The following is a 23,866-nucleotide window of genomic DNA, read 5'->3' as shown; positions in this document are numbered from 1 at the left end:
GGATCACTTTTGACGCCCCTCAAACCAATAATTTAGGGGGGAAATGACCTAAAACTGGTAATTTTTGGACATCTTGAGGGAGGGGTAATTTTTTTTTACTATATATATAGACATATTTTAGTTTAAAAATATATGGTTTTTTTGTTACCCTCACAAATCTTTGTTTGGTAATATTGAAAATCATGAAAATTGGTATTTTTTTGAAATTTTTCAGTTATTCCTATTGTTATATATTTATATTTTGGTGCAACGTATGATGTTTATCATTTTGATTTTCTAATAGTTTTAGATTAGTACATACAATAAACATAATTAAAATGACTGAAGCACAACTTAGATTGAAGAAAAAGGAACTTTTTATTGTAAAAGAAGCAAAACCAGCTATATTAGGTAGAAACATTTTTATTAATACTAGAATTATTTACTTTAACTAAAATATTTATTTAAAAATGTCTAAATCTTTAGATGTTTAGATGTACAGCTTCCAATAGGCTTGGATGTTCTTCAATATTTAATATATAATTGATAATTTATACTTACGCCATTGAATATTATTGCTTGTGCCCTTAAAAAAAAATTTTAAAGATGTTCAGATAGTTGTTGTGAATGTATTTTGTCTAAAATAAAGAGGCTCTGGATTAAAGTTGGCTTTAATGTGTTAACTGATTTAAGTTTAGTTAAAAAAGTTTTTAACATGCAAAAGTTCTATTCCAACTAGAAAAAAAATTCAAAAAGATGAACTATAGGTGATTTGACTAAACAAAATGAGTTTAAGATCGAAATTAAAAAACTTTTTTTGGTTTTTTGAGCTTCTAACCTCAATAACATGATCAGTAAAGATAAAAAAAAGATCTCTAAAAGACAAGATTAAAGATTTAAAATTTCTGGAAGATCAAGAAGGTGAAAGAAAGTTTATTGGTTATTAGAGAATAATAAAAAAAAGGTAGTCAATGCTTTTACTTAGATAATTAATCTCTGGTTTAACCAGTTAATTTTTTTTTTTTTTACCGATTCTAAAATTAAAAACTATAACTACAATTTTTCTGTAAATTTGGCAAAAAAAAATTTTCAAAAAGAAAGTTTCAGGAAGAAAAATTGTTCACAGCCAAGAGTTTGATAGATGATATACCCAACAGTGAACTTATGGACATAATTCTAAGCGAGGACTCTTCAATCAAATCTGATTTTGATCCAAGTGATTGGTATCACATAGAAGTCTCTGAAAACCCAGATACTGTAACTGCAAAAATTCCAAAAGATATTTATGCTGGTAATGTTTCACTTACTGCTACAGCCTGTGATATATCGCCAAATGTTTTACAGAAGGTAACAAATGCAATTCTTAAAAAAGTTAAAAGCAGCCAGTCAACTGCTTGTAAAAAAAATTAAAAAATGTCCATCATTACAAAAGATAATATTAAAAAAGATAAGATAGCCATTGATGCATCTCCATATCCATGTATAATTCATTTTGATGGCAAGACCTTGTTTGAGCTAAAAACAGGAAAAGTAATAAAGAGGGATAAAATGGCTGTTTTAATTAACATTAATGGAGAGACTTACCTACTTGGAGTACCTCCACTAGCATCATCCATTGGTGGGAGGTCAGTTCTTAGGTGTAATGAATTTAAGTAAGGAGTATCAACTTACGTCAAAAACTAATGGAATATGCTTTGATAAAACGTCATCCAATGATGGGACAAATAAAGAATCAGTTTCCAGAATATCTAAAGAACTAGATAAGTATCTTCTCCAAATAAGCCTGTTGACATCATGTGACTGTTGACATCATGTGACCAAAAAAGCCTGTTGACATCATGTGACTGAATTAAGAATTCTTCATTTTTGGAAATTAGTGACCAATGACAAAACTAATGGACCTGATCATTCTTTTTTTCAAAAAGTTAAAAAAATTTTGAAGACCCTAATTAATTAATTATAATCCAGTTCAACTGTTACGATTTGATTGAAATAAGGTTAAAAGCTCTCTTTTAAAAGACAGCTAGTAAGTAATTGACATTTTGCCTAGCTTATGTTGTTAAACCATGTATTATGGTGGTAAACCAGATGATAGAAGTGAGCTTGCAGAATTAATCACTTATTTATCTCCTTTTACATATAAAGTAAGAAAAACTGGTGCTATTCATCATGCAAGATTTTTAGGAAAAGCAATTTATTATCTAAAGCTTTTACTTCTATGCAATCAACTTCCATTTGTTCAAGAAAATGATAAGCTGAAAACTCAAATTAAGCTTATATCAGAATTTATTGATTGTTTTTATGCAAAATGGTATCTACAATCTGAGGATGTCATTAAAGCTCCGTTTCGTGATCTTACAGTTATACATCAAATGCATCTGTACAAGAATGTATGTACAAACCCTATAGCTGTTGATGCTGTATTAGAGTCTCAGTATAAGCATTGTTGGTATTTGGATTCAACCATGATATTTCTAGCTTTGCTAGATGATGAGTTAACATTAGAGGAGAAGGCAAAAATTGCATCAGCAGTTCTGTCATTTGATATGTCTAGCTTTGACTACAATAAGCCTGAAAACAAAGTAAAAGTTGATATCAAGGAAATTTATTAAATGTCTACAAATATTAGTAAAAAAGCACTATCTTTGTTTGTCTTGGTTAACGATTTTTCTTACCTGATCTTTGCCATGATAAGCAACAAGTTTAAGACTGTCTGTCACTATCACCAAACTATTGGCATACTCAGTCATGCTTCAAAAATTTTTAAAAATATGCTGAAACTTTGATTTTTGTAAATCAAATGGGACATAATAATCACAGATATTCCAATGAAACTAAAAAAACAGAATATATAACTAACAGTAGACAAAGTTTGATCTGCATTCAGATCACCAAAACAAAAATCCAGTACAATTTCAAAAAGTAAATTTAATGATGGCCTTGGCGTGATACAGAAAAAGATAAAGAGATAAACTTGATAATTTAATTAGATTGTCAAATTTTTTTTTGTTAAATAATAATTTCAAATAAATATTTCAAATATACATTTATCTTTTTATTTAACCTTACTTACTTTGATTTTCAAGTTTAAATAAATAGCAGTTTTTTAAATATAGGTAACTAACATTCCAGTGTTCATAGCCAAACTATTGCTTATATTTTTTGGCAGAATTTCATTAATCCCTTATAAATGAGGGGGCAATGAAATTGGTTGCCCCCTCTGGCATGTTTTGGGAACAAGCATAAGGGGTCTGTAGGTTTGTATATACGAACACAGGGCCTAATAGTTTATTTAATACATTTGTGTGTGTGTATATATATATATATATATATATATATATATATATATATATATATACACACACACATATATATATATACATATATATACACATATATATATATATATATATATATATATATATATATATATATATATATATATATATATACATATATATATATATACATATATATATATACATTGTAACTTCCCATTGTTACATCAAAGCATTCGTGCTTGGTTTTTTCTTCCATGTTTCCTTATTAAAATAGAGTAAAGTTTTTCTGCAGTGCTTAATTATACAGATAGTGTCCTCAGTAATTTCTAAATGGGATTTTCCAAATTCTATTGTTTTATCTAAAATTTCTGCTGTAATTGGGGGTAAAAATCAATAATATCAAATTGTATAAATGTGCATTCATTTTTATTGTTAATTTTATAAAACCAATCTATAACATCAGTGGTATTTTTCCACTGATGTAAACCTAATTTTTTCCGAATAGAGTTATTAATTTTGTCTAGTTTTATTTTACTATACTATAGATAAGTGTTTTTTACTAATTTATTATTGCTCTGTTTTTTAAGAACATTGAGCACTCTATTTGTAAAATACACTAACATAATTTACATATATATATATATATATATATATATATATATATATATATATATATATATATATATATATATATATATATATATATATATATATATATATATATATACATGTATAGACACACAGATACTGATGCAGGTTAAAATGCAATGAACTGACCCTGTATTTATGTATGTGTATATATATATATATATATATATATATATATATATATATCAGGCCTTGTTACAAGATTTCGCTGCGTAGCGAAAATGCGTAACGCATTTCTAAGTAACTCAACTCAGCAAATATATTTTGCATCGTTAGAAGTTATATTGCGTCACTAGCGTCTTTTCAACTACCGCATTGTAATTAAAGTTATTTTATTAACGCGTTAAAAATCATACAAACAGTTTGTTTTTTTCTCACTATAACAAAAGTTACAAATAAAATCTAAGTTCTTATTAAAAAAATCATTTTTATTATTTTTTTCAAATATGAACTAAATTTTATTTTGAAAAAAATATTTTTTTCATGAAACGTAAAATATTTGTTTATTTTCTTATGATTTTATATTTGGTTTTTGGTTATCTTATCAACTGTTAATACATTTTTTCTTATTTAATTTGTGAACTCTTTTTAATAATGTTTTTAAACAATAAAGTTTTTTTTTGTTATTTATCAGTTACCGATAACATATTCGTGATCATAATTTATTTTCATAAATTAAATGAACGTCATTAAAACTTTACGTTATGGAATTACCAATAAACAAAATATCTTATTAATAAAATATTTACATCAAAATAAATTGTGCATTTTTTAAACTTATTATGACTAAAAATAATTTTTATATTTAAAATGAATTTATATATTTAATTCCTTAATATAAAACTTAAAACACTTTTTTTTTTTAACTAATTTTTAATAACAAAAAAAAAATTATGAAACAAACTGTTTCTTTAACAAAAAAATCTATGACTAAAAATAATTTTTATATTTAAAAGGAATTTATATATTTAATTCCTTAAGATAAAACTTAAAACACTTTTTTTTTTTAACTAATTTTTAATAACAAAAAAAAAATTATGAAACAAACTGTTTCTTTAACAAAAAAATCTATTATTTTACAATTGCGGTTAAATGCTTTTACTTACGACTTTATTTCTTCTGAATAAACGTCACGTTAACGATAATCAAAAGATAATTTAAATATTCTAAAAGATATAAGTTTTTGCGTAGCGCAAAACTGCTGAACGCGTAGGGAAATCGCCTTTTCGCAAGCAAAATGCGAGTTGCGTAGCGCTTCTTAACAAGGCCTGATATATATATATATATATATATATATATATATATATATATATATATATATATATATATTTATATATATATATATATATATTTATATATATATATATATATATGTATATTTATATATATAAATTAGTAAAAACGCTAATCTAATTTTTATTTTCTTTAACAGCATGTTTCTCCATCAGTAGGTTCATCATGAAGGAAGCTTCCTGATGAACCTACTGATGAAAACCTATACACAGTGGACCTGAATTCACTACTAATAAAAACCTATGCACAGTGAGCCAGAATTCTTTTTTACTGGACAAAATTCATAACTATTTTAATAATAAGGCTATATTCATTAAAATTAGCATAATTACTAATATCAAGTCTGCGCTTTTTATGAAGGTAAAAAGTTTTTGTTTTGTTGCTACGGATACCTTTATTTTGCTTAGCAACAACCTATTTTTGGTATTTGCAGATATTTTACGAGTGCTATAATCACTAAATTTGGCATGAGTGCCAATATGAGATCACATTTCTTATAAAAGTGATTAATTTTTATTATTTAGTTGCTATGGATACTTATATTGCTTAGTTACCAGATACTTTCCTTAGTTACAAACGGGTAAATTGATTTTTGAATAAATTTTATTGGATTTTTGACCCACCTGTATTAAATAACAATTAAGTATTTAGGTAAATAATGGTTTAGCAATAATAAAAACAAAAAAATTGTGGAAAGATTGTCAACATAAAATTTTACCAAAAATTATAAAAAGTAATATCGTTTGAGTATTGTTTAAATAATTGTAAAACATCTGATATGATTTGTTAGGTGTGATGTTGATTAACGCAGTGATGAAATAAAGAAACTAGGAGTCTATTGATTTGATCAGTATTTGTTGCTCTACTGTCTGTTTTTTGGCTGAAATTTTCGCGATAAGATTTGAAGTATTTATAGCCTTTTGAGCTTCCTCTGACATAAGTTCGATGAATAATGTACGGCATTTAGTTATGTGATGTCCATGTATCAATGCTTTAAGAACTTATTGAGCCATATAATACCATCGATAAAGGGACTCATAAGGGACAATTTTGCATCCCTGACCTTGTTGTAAGCAGGGTAGATGTTATATTCTTTCTCCAAAGCTCCGTTTTTAATCAATTTATATGAAGCTTTTGTCAGGCTGGCATCAATTATTAAAGCCAGTGCTTTGTCTGCAAAATAATTACTTGCTTTATCTGTATTTGAAATATTTAAAACGTTCTTGGCAGCAATAACAATAGATTCATCTCCTAGTTTTTTACTAGCAGCAAAAAATAATTCATTGGATGAATGAGATTCAAGTATACCAGATGCACACCATTTTTAGTTTTAGTATAACTATCATCAAATGTAACTGGTTTTTGACCACGTCTACTTGCAGTTGGTTCATTGTCTTTTACTGATAACTAAGTGTTCATTAAGCCAGTTTACAAACTTCTTTTCAAAATTTTTGACAGTAGAGTTAGCAGATTTCCACTTTTTTTTATACAAGTTAACAAATCGTTGAGCAGCATGCCTAAAATCAACGTCTTTACATTCAGCAATTTTTGGCTGAACAAATTTCTTCAGCCAAAAATTGCTGAATGTAAAGACGCTATGCTATGCCAAGTAAGGTATCCATAGCAACAAAAAAAATTAACCTCTTAAGAACTGAATCTTATTTTAATACATACGCCCAATATTGTGTACTTAGCGCAAATATTATACTATAAAACAACGTAAATGTAAAAATGGATTGTTGCTATGCAAAATTAACTACCATAGCAACCAAGTTAAAACATAAAATCTAAACGGGGATTTAAGGGGACAAACAATCAATGGAAACTCGATTGAAGCATCATATAGCTCAAATATAAAGATAGCACATGGCAAAATGTGGAAATTATTAGTTATAGTGTGGCAAAAAATATATTTCTTAAAGATTTTTTTTTTTAATCTGTAATTTTCAAAGTATAACTGAGATAACATGCTATGACAGATTTTATTCCTCACAATTGTTTTTTTTATCTCTAAATACTCCAAAATAACATGTAGTAATTTTTTGTTTTAAAACCGTAGATGAAATTAAAATATCACACAACGTTGATGTCACCAAAATTACTAATTTATATTTTTTTATTTTTTTATTTCAATATTCAAATGCTCAGAGTCCTGGTAACTAAGGGATTTAATAAAACTAAATTACCAATAAATTTCTCCTAATATATATATAGATACTAAAATTAAATGAGTTTTTAAGATTAGACAACTAAAATTTTTCCCATTTTGTCCACCTACTGGCCCACTGTGCTATGGAGAAACATGCTGTTGAAGGAACTAAAAATTAGATAAGTGTTTTTACTAATTTATTATTGCTCTGTATATATATGTATATATTGTCATCCAATGTATTTATCGCCAGCTGTTTACCGGAAATGAGTCTAATTTTAAAATTGTAAAGTCAATCAAATGTGCTAAAGCTCTAAGTGATGGTGAAAAAAATTTACAAGTGTTCTATTTGTTGGTGATTTTAATCATAGTGATATCAGGTGGATTGATTTGGGTAGCCAATGTAAAAGTGGAAAACAGTCTAGTTAATTTTTTTTAGATACTATCAATGATTGTTTCCTATCACAGTTTGTCACTGAACCAATTTTTATCAATAATATGCTTGACCTAGTGCTATCAGATGAACTTGATTATATTTAAAATGTTACAATTGGTCCACCACTTGGATGTACTCAGAAAAATCATTTTCACAATTCACTCTTATGGGATTACAGACTTAATTTATCGACTAAAACTTCACAAAGTAAATTATATCTATAACAAAGGTGACTATATGCAATCAATGAAAGGTTAAAGGCAATCGCCAGGCCAAACTTATTCTCAAATTAATCAGCTGACGAAAGCTTTGAAATATTCAAAGACGCATACATTTTTTTGATCGAACAGTTCATGATTCAAAATGGAAATTCTTCTATTAAAGCTGCAACTAAAGAAAAATTTTTAGTAAATTTAAAGATAGTATTCAAGTGTTGTACAGCAAACAAAATCGTATGGTCAAAAAACTTGTGGCTGATGCAGTATTAAAGTTTGAGAGTGAAATCATGTTTGCTTGCAAATCTTGCCTGAAAAAGTTCTACTCTAATGTAAACAGCCAAAAATCTTGTAAAAGTGACATTCGATCTCTCTTTGACCACAATGGAACACAATTGTTCAATAAAAAGTCTATAGCAGACTGTCTAAATTATTGGTTTTTTAAAGCCTTTTCATCACCTGTAACTCACTTTCAATCCCTTGTTTTTCCTCAAAGAATTAAAGCTGTTTGTTCTCCAGTTCAAGCTCTTTGTTTATTTGTTGTAATATCAAAAAATATTCATCTGCACTTGATATTTCAAAGACCGCCATCAGGATGGAAACTCACTAATATAACGCCCACATTATTTTGTTGTTGTTGTTAATTCACCTCCCCAAGGCCAAGAAGGCCACTACAGACAAGGAGGCTACTTTATTGTGGTTATACTAATATATATTACACTCATATATTACCTTACACTAATATATATTACCTTACACTATTATATATTACCTTACATTAATATATATTACCTTACACTAATATATATTATAGTAGTATAAGTCTGTTATATATTTATTAAGTATATAAAATATTATTCACTTGATAACATCTAAATGACACATTCAGTTTAAATTAGAAAGCAGTTATCTATTTTGTACAAACAATGAATGAAAAGTTTTGAAGTCATTACTGCTAACAGTTAGAATGGAATGTTTACTATTTTCAAAGCGTTTCGTCCCAATGAGAATAGAAAATTTAAATTAAAAAATTAAAACTTGATTGAATTTTAAAAAATCAAAAGTTTTAATCCACAAGATTTTGTAAAAATGTATGATTTTTTTGCTTTATTGTTTTTAATTTTGCACACATCATTTGAAAATAAAAGAAGTATTTTTAATCTTTTTTTTTTTTTTTATCTTTTTACTATTACTAATTTAAATTGAATTAAAAACGTTTCTGTTGTTTATAATATCCGCACACACACTGATACAGGTTGAAATATAATGAAGTGACTGTGTATGTATGTATATACATATAATGATATCTTTAAAATTCATGTTCTTGTTATACGATATGTTTATAATATGTAAGTTGATTCCAATAAAAGGGCAGTGTATAACTATTTTTTAATATATTTTGATATAATAATATATTAACGATATTTCGCTGACCTATTGTGGTCAGCGTCATCAGTTAATAATAAAACATTAAAAAATAACATAAAACAAGCCGTATAGAAAGAAGACATTAAAAAGTGTCAAATATAAAAACCAATTAAATAATATAACAATAAACTCAATTAAATTTTTGTCAAAATGGGTCCCCAGATTCTTGTTGTAACCCCTGTTATCTTGATTTAGAACACATTGCCCAACACCTCATATCGAACTCTTGCTTTGTTAATCTCCAGGAATTCTCTAATTTTTCTTATCCATGGTCATGCCATGGTTTTAATATTTAACCAATTAAAGTTACCTCGGCATGTTCTAGAATGTTCCGTGGCTCCTGAACTTGTCCATTTTTGATTTTTACAAGGTCTTAGGTTTTCTACACTTCTTGAAATGATTTTTTTTTGTTCTAACCAATATATATATTTCCACATAAACATTTAAGTTGATAAACTCCCGGATTTGAGTTCGGAAGTAGTTTTGTTTTGTTGTTGCATATGTTATTTAAATTGGGAACTGAAGTAAATATAACTCTGATGTTTTGTTTTCTAAAATCTCTCTGGATTTTTGGTCCAATAATAGGTATCCAAGGTAGCTAAAAAAACTCTTTATTTAATTGATTAGATGTAGTATTTTTTGAAATGTGGTCTAAATAGTTTTTGGTTATTTTATTAAGATAACTTTTGTTATAGTGGTTTTCAAAAAATGTATTTAGGAGGAAATCAATTTCTTGTGAGAGATATTTTTGAGAGCAGATTTGTTTTGCTCTACATAAAAAACCTTTAAAGACGCCATTGGTTATGCTTGGGTTGATGTTGGAGTTCGGTTTTATTTGAACATTTGTTATCGCATCTTTACGGTGTACTTAAAACTCATAAAATCCATTCATTGTATTTATAATACAAATATCTAAAAAATTAAGTTGTTTTCTTTCGTTTTCAAGTTCAACATATATTTAATTGAGATTTTCTCTATGCTTTGCAAAAATGCTTTAGCTATGACTACCATCAATGATAAACCAATTGGACCTGAATTAAGTAAAATTCGGATTTTATCTTCGTATAAAAAATAACATGCTTAATGAAAGTTAATTTAATCCTAGTTTTTGACGTTTTTTAATGTTGTCTTTTTAAATGGTTTGTTTTATGTTATTTTGTAAAATCATTTTCTGATGACGCTGACCACAATAGGTCAGCAAAATATCATTAATATATTCTTATATCAAAACATGTTGAAAAATACTTATACACTGCCCATTTATTGGAATCAACTTACATATTGTTTATATATATTAGAAATTTTAATGAAATATCAAGTTTAATTAAATAAACTAGAAAATTTAATAATTAAAAAAAGTAAATTAAAAAAAAAAATTTTTAGAAAATTTTTTTATAACTTTTGTATCCTTTTTTTTTAGAGTCGTTGTTAAAAAAAATATTATCTTTTATAATGATCTAACAACAGTTGAAAGTTTTGATATGCAATTTATTCACGATTTTTATCAGTCCATATAATTAAGAAACTCATTTGCTATGTACACTGGAACTATAAGAAATTTTGTTAATTTTTTCCCAATGCTTTATTAACTTCTCATCTGTGAACATCAAATCTTGCAATCAATTTTTGAGTCACTTCCTGATAATACATTTTCTTCAAATTTCGTATACATACTCTTGCTTAATGACAATACAATATTCAATAATTAGTTTTGCATTAAGTCAATTAGTTAAGTTAATTTTAATTAAGTTAATTTTTTTAAATGGGGAGAAGAATGATAATTTTTAAAATAGTTTTATTATTTGTTTTCTACTTATAGGTGCATTTAGTTTATTTGGATAAGGCGTTGACTTTGTAAACGGAATGTCTGTGGTTCAAGACCTACCTTTTCCACAATTTTTTTTGTTTTTTTACCCACGCATACAGCCGAATGTTAAAAATTAAATAGTAATATCAGAAAAAATTGATTGCAAAATTTGTGTTTTAATAGCTTATAAAAGCATTTGGTTTTAAAAATTCGTCTTTAATTTTACTTGTTTTCTTACATTTATTCATTTTAATGTCTTTTCGCTTTTAAAAAAAGTTTTTGCTATATTTGAAGTTTTTTCTCAATACTTATATAATAGGAAAATAAAAAAATAAATTGTTATTCAAAAAAAAATTATTTGAATAATAAATTTTGTTAATGACAGAATAAGCTAAATAAAAGAATAACATAGTTTCTTTAATAAATATATATTTACCGCATTTGATGCATGTCTGAAATAGTTTCTTTTATATTGTCCGTTTTCCAATGTTAATATGAATTACTAGAGATAATGAACATAACGATTGCTCTGTTTACAAAAAATGTATTTAAAAACTTGAAAAAAATGTTTTAAATAGGCTCCTAAAAGTTTCGTTAAGAAAGTTCAGTAAATTTACAATGCACTAGCTTATAAAATTTTGCAGTATTGTTTCATTTTTTTACATCAAAAACTTTGAAACATTTTTTTTTTTACAAATAGCAATTAATTTTCTTGCTTTCCTGTGCATTGATAAAAACAGTAAAGTTTAACAAAAGCAATAAAGAAAAAATTAAAAATTGTTTGTGTTTCTAGCGCAACTTATAAAGTATTTCCATTATACTGAGTAAAAAGTATACTGACTGTTGCGAAAAAAATGTATATCAAAAAATATTTTTATTTTCATTATATTCTTACCTATTTTTTTCCTCGACTTGTATCAATTTTGGTATTGGAAAATAACTAACGCTCTAAATATAAGAAAACAAAAACAGTATATATAACACATATATATAAAAATATTTTTTAAAATAAAATTGAAATTTTAACCTAAACAAGTCATTTATTCTATAATTGAAAGAATTAAAGTTCTTTAAATTTTAGAATAAATGACTTGTTTAGGTTAAAATTTCAATTTTATTTTTAAAAAGTTTTAAATTGAAAATATAAAATTTCAATGGTTTTTTAAAAACTAATAAAGTTCTATAATTCTTTGTTGTTGTATTTTTACCAGTATTTTTAATATGGCTTTTACACAGTTTTTATTGTTGTGCTTTTAACTTAGTATGTAAAATATGACTTAATCTAAGCAAAAATAATAGATGCACACATATTCTTATAACATGAATAAAATAGTATTTATAAAAAAGTATAAAAACTACTTGCTCTCTCGCTTGGAGCTATTTCAGTGTGATTTTTAAACTTTAATTTTAAATTAGAAAAAAAAATTTCACAAAGAGTAAGAGTAAAAAATGAACTTTTTTTATATGGAAAAAAAGAGATACAATACAAAATGATATTTTTAAAATAATCAATCATTTTAATAAAAAAGCGATCTAAATATATACTAAAACAAATTTAAAGGTATATAAATATTAGTTGTATAATTTTACTGGTAAATTACATCACTTATATTCTGATTTCAAAATTTGGCAGTAAATTTACATCAGTGATATGAACTAAAACAATAATATATATTGAAATGCACTGAAATAATTCGTTTCCAAAATAATATATTTTTATTTGGATCTACATGAGGAAGCATTGTGATTTGAAGGCTGTGGATGTAGGTATGAGTAAAAGGGCAGCAGCAATGACATTTTATTTCAAAATATCTGTCTTTATCGACAGAAAAAACCTAAAGTATAATAAAATGAATGGCAAACCAACTAAATTAAGAAATAACATTAAACACATTTTATTAAAAATTTTAAAAGTAAAAAATTTTTTTTACTGGTTTTAGTTTGACTTGAAATACCCTGTATCAATATTAACTACTTGGTTAATACAAATCAAATGTATTTTGATGGCACCAAAGTTACAGCTGATTTTTTTTAAATCGTTTTTTTCTAACTTGCGAGTCAAATCATGTGGGCTCCCTTCTGTCTTTCTTTATTTTAGTATGATGTTACCTATGACACTATTTTGTCATAAATTAGCATATTATATATGATTTTGTGTCATTATATAGATTCTTTTCCTGCTACCAGAAGAACAAAAATTTAATGCTGTAAAGGAACTCTGTAGTTTACTAAAAGTGTTTCCAAACAAATATGCTGTTCTGCGAAGACAATTTTGTGAACAAGCATCTACTTGCTATATAAAGAATTTGTTGAATATTTCAAGACCTGTTGTTCTAAGTATTGGTTGTGATATCTTGAATGGAATTTTAGACTCTTTATTTGCAGAGATCAAAAATGACAACATTCAAAACCTCTTATGGATACTTTCAGCAATTTTAGAGAAATTTGACTATTTTTTAGAGAAAAATAGTTTTTATTTTAATAAGTTCAACACATCATCAGCTTCAGATTTATCTTTATTAAATTTATACGAGAGAGAACAAGTCAAAAAATTAAAGCAATTCTGTTGTAATCTTGAAAATTTACAATTCGATAATGAAATGTTCTGTCAGAAAAAGACTTTCGAAAACAAAAATATTTTATTGGTTCTTTCGAATATAGTTTTTAGATTATCAAATGCATTTGAAAATTTACAAATGCATAATATTTTTGAGACAATATCTGAAGAACATTTTGTAGTTATACTTGTTAAATTAAAACATTTGACACAAGTTCTCTCAGAAAACCAAGATTCTGGTAATATTTACAAATCATTTCTTTCTTTGTCTATGCATTTCTTCAAAGTTCTAAGTTTGATGGATTTAAACAATAGAACTATAAAATATGTTTGTGTTGATGCAAGTACAAGTGATTTATTGCAGTTACGAAAACAGTTAAAATTGGCTGGTAAGAGTTTTATTTTTTATTTATTTTGTGCAGTACTATTTATATATTGTTTATATTTTAGGAAAAATAGTTTTCAAATAATTTTAGAAAATAAAGTCTTGTAGTTTTTAAAGGTTTCACACTCTCTATTCACTAAATAAAGCTATAGAAATACCAGTATGATTTTTGGTTTCTTTATTTTATTTTATTTTACTTTTCCATTATCCTTTTCTTAAATAAAAACCACAATTTAAGCATTCAACAAATTTTAATAAGCAGAAAATGTTTAACCATAAAATTGGGTTCCGTTTGAGGCTCCTTAGGCATGGTGAACAAAATATAATGTTATATAGCTCCTAATTTATTCGTGGGTCTCCACTTGAGGTCTCCGTTTGTAATTTAACAGGAGTGCTTAAAAAAGTACTGGGCTGAGGCTCATCATGCTGGTATAAACATTTTTACTAAAGTAATTACTATTTCTATTTTGCTAAAGTTTTTATTTATATCTATTTATTTTCTTACAGTTGTCATCCTCAGAAAACAACATTTCCAGTATCCATGTTTTCATCAAAAAACTTTAAATGCTTTTGATAATTAATCTTGTAAATAATTTTTTACATGTCTTAACCATTTATTTGATTATTTGTTTGTTAAATTGGCTTGTTAAATTTCCCAATTTTTTTTTTATTGCCTGATATCTTTTCTTAATTGATTAATAAATTGTTTGATAAATTGTCTTAAGAATTTCGTGTAAAAAGAGGATGGTCATTTCACCCAAGTTTTAAAGTTACAAAAGTTTAAATTTCTTTACATATAAATGCTATTTATAAATGTATAAAAGTATTATTTTTTCCTAAAAGAAATTAGAAAAATTTTTTATTTACTTCTCCTTTTCATTTGTTGGAGTTAAGCAGCAATCATTTTTTTCATTATTCTTTGTTTTTTATTTCTTTTTCTGATAAAAATAATCTTTGTCTCGGTCCCTATTTTATAACAGTTATTGTGTCTATTATTATATTTTAAAACATTTTCTCATGTTTTGAAAGTTTTGATTTCTATTTATTGAATGTTATGAATTTTTACTATTCATTGAAGATGTTTTGCAAGTTTTACATATTTTTTAAGATTGCAGAAAAATGTTGTCAAGATGGCTTGAACTTAAAGACCAAAAAGAAAAGTTTTTTATTGGAGTATATAGACTAAATCACCTGTATTTTGGTCATAAAGAGGTTTTGGATTGGCTGCTTCAATATGAAGACCTTAACACTGAAAATGCAGAATTATGGGTAAAAACATTATGGACATACGCCATTCGCTTTTGTTGTTTTGATGTACTAAAGCAATTTGTGGAAATAGTTCATGATAGATTCACTAAAGGACTATATAATGTGTTAACAAAATCATTTCAAGAAGTGAGATTTTACTTCATAATTTTTTTATTGTACATAACTTTATTTCATAATTTATAATTATAAAGATATTTATATCAATTATCAAAACACTTTTTCACTAATAAACAGTAAAAATATTATCTGTAGTATCATGTTTACTTTAATAATTCATCAGTAAATTCTCTGACTATAAAAAGTTTCTTTAGCTACTCCATAATGTCATATTTAAATAAAAAAATAGCATTATGGAAACCTATCGGAACCATACTAATGTTGAGACATCGACATTCAAATTTAAATAAAGGGAGTAAATTAGTTCATCATCAAGCTTGAGCCTTTCTCTTTTATGATATTTCTCTAGTATAAGCAATCTTGAGCATCTTCTTTTCCTAACAAAAGCTCATTCATACCTTTTAATATGCACTCTCTCCAAGCTTTCTTATATTTACCAATCTACTCACCGATAACCAAATCACTTTAATTTTTTCCGACAATTGTTGTTTGACAAAAATTTTCCTAATCTTTGTTCAAGACAATGGTCTTGTTAAAGTCTAGGAATTATCTTTTTCCTGATATTTCCAGAATTCCAGATATTTTTCTTAACTTTTGGTTTTTCCGGATATCCAAATTTTTTCCCATACATACAAGTTTAGGCGTATATTTTTGTAATATATTTGTTTTTTAAGCTTTTTTACTCATCACTCATACAAAAATTAGGAAAAGTTTGAAAAAAAAATCGCAACACCTCAGCTAAAGGCAAAATTGAGAGGAATATAAAGAGAAAATATATTCCGCATTTTTTCCGAATATTTTACCCAAAAAATTTTCTGGATTTTAAGAGTATGGCCTGGATGATCTATGTAAAGTCGCACATCGACCTTATCATCACCTTCTCTTTAGCAAAATACTTCACCATATAAATACTAAAGTTTATATAAATATATAATTTTTATGTATGTCAGCATTTAAATAAAATGCAAACATATATTTTTATATCCATATATATTCTTATTATGTATGCATAAATGCACCTCTTCCCTTACCTCCTCGATTCAAACAGGTACGGAAGCTTTTTTTCTTTCTTGTTGGTTTTAAGTCAGCCACATTCTACTATTTTTTCTACTTTTTTCCTCATTCTACATGTTTTTCACCTTCTTTTGCAGTTGTTTAATTAAATCAAAATCATTTTTCAAAATCTTTTTTACAGGAACATTTCTCTTAAGAAAAATTAGCATTTCCAAAAAATCACGTACTAAAAATCCTATATGTTTTGTCTATTATTTTCATGATAATAAAGCAAGCAACCTCCATTTACTTTATTTGATTCTAATCTATGTAAATATTGTGAGGTTGTGAAAAAAAGAATGGCATTCTTTAGTAATGTTTTCAAAAAGTAATTAGTCTCTCAAATCCGTTCTTGTTTGAAATCTCAAATCCTTCATGTAATTAGGCTCTCTATCATGTAATTAGTCTCTCAAGTCCGTCCTTGTATTGAAATATCAAAGCCATTGTAGGGAATATTGTTATCGTATCTGCAGAGGATCTTCAAATGATGCCCTTTCTCTTTTAGAAAAGGTGTAAAAATGCATTGTAAACATAATTGGATCTGCTCTTGCAGCCAACCTTCAACTATTGTTACATCGTTGTAATATTGCTTCTCTTTTTCTTTTTATAAATACTATAATGGGCACTGCTTTAGAGAGCTAGCGTCTCTAAAGATGCCATCTATTAAAATTCATTCTCATTTTACTCATCATTCAATTAAGTCTCATCTTTTTACTGTGACTGTTCCTAAATGCTCCATAAATTCTTGTCTAGTTTTTTTCCTCAAACATCAGTTTGTTTGGAATTTGCTCCCTTTATCTTGTTTTCCTGATTGCAATATTTTAAGTCTTTAATCATTTTCTTGTTTTATAAACTACATCTTTTCTCTTCTAGTAACTTCCTCTCCTCTTCTCCACTCTTTTCATTTCCAATAACTTTGAGGGTACCGCAAGGTTCCTGTTTTGTTTATATCCATAAAAGCAATCTTTCTGACAATCTTACATCTAAAGTGGCTCTATTTGCTGACAACTCAACTTTATACTTTTGTCCTCACTTGTCTCGACAAAAGTCCACTTTTTGATCATTTAGAATAAGCAGTCGACCTTCAATCTGATTTCTCTTCTGTAACAGCTTGGAGCTTGCAGTGGCTTGTGGATTTTAACTCTAAAAAAACTCAATTATTTACTTCAAACAGCTATCACAATATTGTTGGCATTCCTATATTGACAAATAACAACCCTCTCACTTTCAAGCAAGGTCTAAAACATATTGTAAATGTTTATATCTAATTTATCTGCTAAGCTATAGCTACTTTTACATAGTTGTAAAGTTGCATCTCTTTCTTTTTTCCTTGGTTTTTCATTCAGCAAAATTGCCTCTTTTTACTGTATTGTTTCCTTCGCGCTATAAATTTTTATAATATAGTTTTTTTTTCTCGCACATCAACAGAACCTAAAAACTCTCACCCATCTTCATGTTTTCCTTATTGTACAATCTACAACTTTTTAAGTCTTTCCTTCAATTTCTTTTTACCATTCCCTTGTTTTTTAACCTATCCTTTGTTTTTAAGTAACTTAATAGTGGTTGATTCCAACATTGTTGAAAGTGAATTAATTAAATTTTTATGTGAATTATTTAAATTTATAATATATTAAGTATTATAAATTTTTTCCTAGCCCCTGTTATCAACCCATGCTAAGTCTTATAAATTTGCCATAGTTGGGTTTGTAAAAAGCCCCATTTTTAGCAGAGTTCCTGGTCACTTACTAAATAAACCACCCAAGCAACTGCTACTGTATTGTTAATCCCATAAAACCTTGCTCAGGCACAAATGCCTCAAAAATCATTTATCAAAGCATTCTTTTGTCCATTGCCTCAGTACCGCACAGTCCTAAATTTGGGAGCTACTTTGTGAAAGTGATTACAGTACACTTGTAAATCTAGGAAACCTAATCATTTATGAAGCTTTTTGAGTGATATTTTTCTATTTGTTATCTTTCAAAATCCAATTGCTGTTTCTACCAGACTTAATGAACAAAAATGTAGCATTTTACTTCTTCTGTTTCAAAAAGTGAATTTTCTTTGTGCTGTGGTTATAAAATCAATGTTTTGCTCAACACAACAATTTTTTCCACAGTTTTAAAAAAAATCAAAATATAACACATTGAATCCAAGAACAAATATTGTGTTACATAATGTTAACAGGAATATCAATAGTAAAGTTGGGAAACAACATAAGACAAAGGTTGAGCTTTGTCGTACCCTTGAAATAATCATTATCATGATTAGAAGTAATCATAATTATGATTAGAAATTATTTTTTTATAAGATTTTTCTTTTCATTTTTATGATTTACACCACACAGGTGTACATCTACACAAGCCTGTGAATAAATGTTGAAAGGGTACAAGAACAAGATTTTTTGCTTCCTTTTAAACACACATTATAATATATAAATAATAGTAATAATTATAGAAGTAATATTGTATACAATATAAAAAATAATATATGTAACATTAAATATAGTAATACTATTAGAAAATTATAGGAAAAAAAAGTAAATTGAATTTTTACTTTAAAACAGTACAAAATTAATTGAATTTTTGTATTTTATTTATAGCTTATTTTAAAGTGTATTGACCATCTATCTATCTCCACCTGTAACAACTTATTGTTTGAATTAATTGAACACTTTTGCTCAGGGAAATCACTGGTGTGGCCTCCGTGTAAAGCCACTCCTATAACTTTTGAACGAAATTTAAATGAGGTGCTTAATAAACTAACAGACTCAGAAGAACCCAATATACAATCATTTAAAAATATTGCACAGCTGTGCCTTATTTCCCCATTTGTTGTACTTAAAGAAGTTGTTCACAGGTGTTTAAGAAAAGATTTAAAAGTTTCTATTTTAAATAAGGTAAGTTATTTTTATTTTTATTTTTTTTATATTTAAGAATGATTGTTGTTTTTAAATGCATTTAGTTTTGTATAGATAATTGAAAATATGCCTACCTTGCTTGATCTTTACGTTGTATCAGATGTTACACAGTTTCCAGCAGTTACCAGTACCAGTATTGATGTGTCTGATGTTACACAGTTACCAGCAGTGATTTATTTCAGTCATACTTTTCATGTTTTGCTATGTGAGAAATATAAATCAGAAAAAATCATGCATCAATTATTAGTTGGTTTAATTAACGTAAGTTAAGTATTTTTTTTAAAAAAAAGTTTTTTTTAAATTTTATGTTTTAAAGAACCAATAATTCATTAAAAAGATATACTAATAACATATAGTATGTAAAGACATACTTGATAATAAATAATAAACGAGCAGGACTGTTGCTAGTGAATATACATACATTTATGTTTATATTTGTAATTTGTTTATATACTAGCAAATAATACACATAAATGCTTATAAACATATATACTTGTTATTTATTTATATACCTTCATGTAATATTCATATTTATGTATATAATCTTTAATTGAAATTTGTGCTATTTTTAATGTGTTTACATATCGTGAGTATCTTGGCAAAATCGTTAACTCAAAAATCCCGGTTTAGAGAAATCAATCATTTAAGTTTTCTTCCAATTTGAAAATTTTATAATGTAATGAAATTACATTTGGTGTTGACATTAAATACACCATAATGTTAAGTGCTTATTTAAGAAAATATTTATATCTTTAGAAAATATTTATATTTATATCTTTCTTTTTTTTTTTACTTTAATTATTAGTAATAGCTTATTAGAATAGTTTTATAACTTAACTTTAACTGTATTTTTAAAATCAGAGAAAAGATAATGTTTCATTCGACTTGTATTTTACCAGTTTGTAGAGCGTTGGAAACTTTACAATACCGCATCATTAAGTACCAATTTTCGATTTAGCGTCTTTTGCCAGTATGCCCACAATATATTATATATAATATTGTTTGATCAGCTTTAATTTTTACCATAAAACTTTGTTTTTTAAAAAAAATTAATTTAGAAGACCAGAAAAAGTTTAAAAACTTTAACATAATTTTTTATTTAATTAATAGTGTGACTGCCATTGGTAAATGTAGCAGCATTCCTTACATGTTCTACTTATTTGTCAGTAGATGTAGCATCACTCCTTTCATGTTCTACCTACTTTTCAGTTGATGTAGCAGCACTCCTTACATGTTCTAACTATTTATGAGTCAATGTAGCAACACTCTTTGCATGCTCTAATTATTTGTCAGTCAATGTAGCAACACATTTTCTACCTAGTACTTGATGTATCTAAACAGTAAAAAATAAATATTCAAAATGTTTCTATGTAAAAAAATCATGTATATTTTTAAAGAACATTCTAGTCCTTTATTTGTGCTTTTGAGGTTTTTGAAAAAACTATTAAATTTAATTAGTTTTTTAAATTAAATTTAATGGTCAAGAGCTGTTTTTTACTTCAAACAGTAAGTTTAGATACCAAACTATAGGAATATATATGTATATATATATATATATATATATATATATATATACATATATATATATACTAATAATACTCTAGCTAGAAATGTTTGATGAATTCTATTTCTCATTGAAAATATATGTATAATGAAATTATATAAAATATATGTATTATATATATATATATATATATATATATATATATATATATATATATATATATATATATATATATATATTATTTTTTAAGTAATTAAGTGCTTGTTTTCATTAGTAATAAGCTATTATATTTGTCCGGGTAGCCCCGGACAAATATAATAGCTTTTTACTAATCAAAACAAACACTTTTTTCAAATCTTGTATCTGTTCAGTGGAATTAAATGAATTATTATTATGGGTTTGTGTATTACATGTGTTTGTTACCACCCAATCATACCTCATTCACAAATACTAGTTTTAAACTACTAAATTAAATTATTAAACGCATTTTTTTTCAAATAACTATTCTTAATAAAAATGTACTATTAATCAATAAAAAATTATCAGTTATATCAAGTTATCATTATACAAAAATTTGTTATATTAATATTAGTAAGTGACCAGGGTCCCGGCATAGGCCCCGGCTAAAAATGAGACTTTTTTCAAACCTGGCCCTAGCAAAACTATAAAATTTAGCCAGTGTTGATAGCCAGAAAAAAAATTATAATACTTTATATATTATAATTTTATGCTTACGTTTACTATTTACTAAATACTGGCATATATTTAGATATTTTCAAATTCTAATTTACTTTCAACAAGATTGCAAGCAACCACTATTAAGTTATGAGTTACTTTTAAATAGAGAATAAGTAAAAATACAAGGAAATGGTTAACTGTAGATGTAAAAAGTTGTAGGTTGTATATAAAAGAAAAACATGAAAATGGCTAAGAGTTATAATGTTTTTTTGATGTGCAAGGAAAAAAACTAGATTAATAAAAGTTTATAGCTTAAAGGGACAGATACAGTAAAAGGATGCAACTTGTTGAATAAAAAGCCAAGTAAGAATGAATTTCGGTTTATTGTAATAGAGATAATACTCATTTGAGCATTGACCATGATAGTATTATTAGAAAAAAGAAAGAAATGCAACCTTACAACAAAAGAAGAGTGGCTCGAGCATGCCAGATAAAGCAGGTCTAATTACATTTACAATGTACTTGTAGACTTTGTCTGAGAGTAAGAGTATTGTTATTCGTCAATATAGGAATGCCAACATTATTGCAATATTTTTTTGGCAGTAAATAAATAAGTTTTGTTGTCTAGCAAAAAGTGTGGATTTTAAGTCCAGAATTTAAATCCATAAGCCACGGCAAGCCTTAGACTGTTGCAGAAGAAAGATCAGATTAAAAATCAGCTGCTTGTTCTAAGCAATCAAAAAGTAAAGATTTTAATTTGAAAGGAGTATAAAGTTGAGTCATCAGCAAATAGAGCCACTTTGGATGTAAAATTTTCATGAAGATTGATTGTAGATAAAAAACAATACAGGAGCGAAGATAGAACCTTGTGGTACCCATAAAGTTACTTGAGATAAAGAAGAGTGTAGGCCTTCAAGAATAACTTTAATACTGAGGTCAGAAAGAAATAATTTAATAATCTCAAAACCTTTAAATAAAGAAACTAATAAAAGTGTGAATAATTGTAATAAAGTGAAGAATAGTTGTAGGATAGTTAAAGAAGTCAAAGTGTTTTCTAGATTTTTGAAAAATTGGAACCACTTATTTAGCACTTTTTAAAAGCAAAAATTAAAGAGAGTTCTGGGAACACTTTCTTAAGGCAAAGATGGAAATCTTGCTTGGAGAACAAACTATAATCAAAAGTCTCTAGAACCCAACATCTGAGATAAGAGAATAGCAGAGCTTAACAGCAAGCATGTCTTTTTTACATTGGCTTCTTGCAATAATAAAAGGACATTTATTAAGAGAGATGTTCTTGTAAAAAAGATTTTAAAAATGAATAGTTTAATAAAGCAACTGCTCAAGATGGTAAAAAATGTGTCGTAGCATGAGGCTTGACTTAAAATTGAAGAGTAGGAATAAAAGCTTCCAAACTTTTAGTCCAGAAGGAATAAAAGCTTCTGAGATGCGGTTTATGCATACATATTATGGACATAAACATATATGTTTGCTATTTATTTAGATGCTGGCATACAATATCCTTTCATATTTACACTTTAGTATTTATATGGTAGTATTACACTTTAGTATTTATATGGTGTATTATTTGTCAAATATCAACCCCAGTCGCTTATTAATTAACATGTGAATCAAATATGATGATTCACATGATGAAATATTGTGGTGAAAAACACACATATCTTGCACTCCCAGCCAATCGAATTGGCATTTTATGATAGACATTTTGTATTTGCCATATTTTCACTTTAAAGTTTTTATAGTAATTAAAATCATATAGCTTCTTTGGTTTAAGCTGTACATCAAGTGTCCAGAGTTACCCGCCGTCCGGGGCTACACAACTTTTCACTACTAAATATAAATATTTGCACATGCATAATTTATTTATACTATATAATAAATTAGTAAAAATTGCCTATTATTTGTTTATTTTAGACAACATTTCTTCAATAAAAACTTCTCAAAAATGAATGGTAAAATTCATTTTTGAGAAGTTTTTATTCAAAAAGTCTTTTAAATACTTATTAATATTTACAATAGTACATACATTATGGTTATGACTTTTTTTCAACCTCATGCTCCTGTACTGTAGTTTGATGAACTTTTACATAAAAAGCACGAAATGAACTATTTGAATATCTTTTGAAAAAAGT

General features: G+C 26.4%; 1 protein-coding gene across 4 annotated transcripts in view; it reads left to right on the top strand.

The window, feature by feature from the left end:
• LOC105848666 (uncharacterized) overlaps nt 1-23,866 on the top strand; it is a 93,651-nt gene that overhangs the window by 42,698 nt on the left and 27,087 nt on the right. For 2 of the 4 annotated variants that reach the window (XM_065791452.1, XM_065791453.1), the window contains 4 exons: nt 13,405-14,182; nt 15,287-15,573; nt 19,217-19,513; nt 19,589-19,795. In XM_065791452.1, coding sequence (XP_065647524.1) covers nt 13,405-14,182; nt 15,287-15,573; nt 19,217-19,513; nt 19,589-19,795 — 1,569 coding nt within the window. Of the gene's footprint in view, nt 1-277; nt 391-13,404; nt 14,183-15,286; nt 15,574-19,216; nt 19,514-19,588; nt 19,796-23,866 lie in introns of those variants that run through there. The other 2 variants (XM_065791454.1, XM_065791455.1) reach the window with 2 other exon arrangements.

The sequence above is a fragment of the Hydra vulgaris genome, chromosome 02 (assembly GCF_038396675.1).
Source record: "Hydra vulgaris chromosome 02, alternate assembly HydraT2T_AEP".
In the NCBI taxonomy this organism is placed as follows: domain Eukaryota; kingdom Metazoa; phylum Cnidaria; class Hydrozoa; order Anthoathecata; family Hydridae; genus Hydra; species Hydra vulgaris.
Note: the sequence above shows the minus strand (reverse complement) of the source record. Positions and strands in the feature narration are given on the sequence as shown.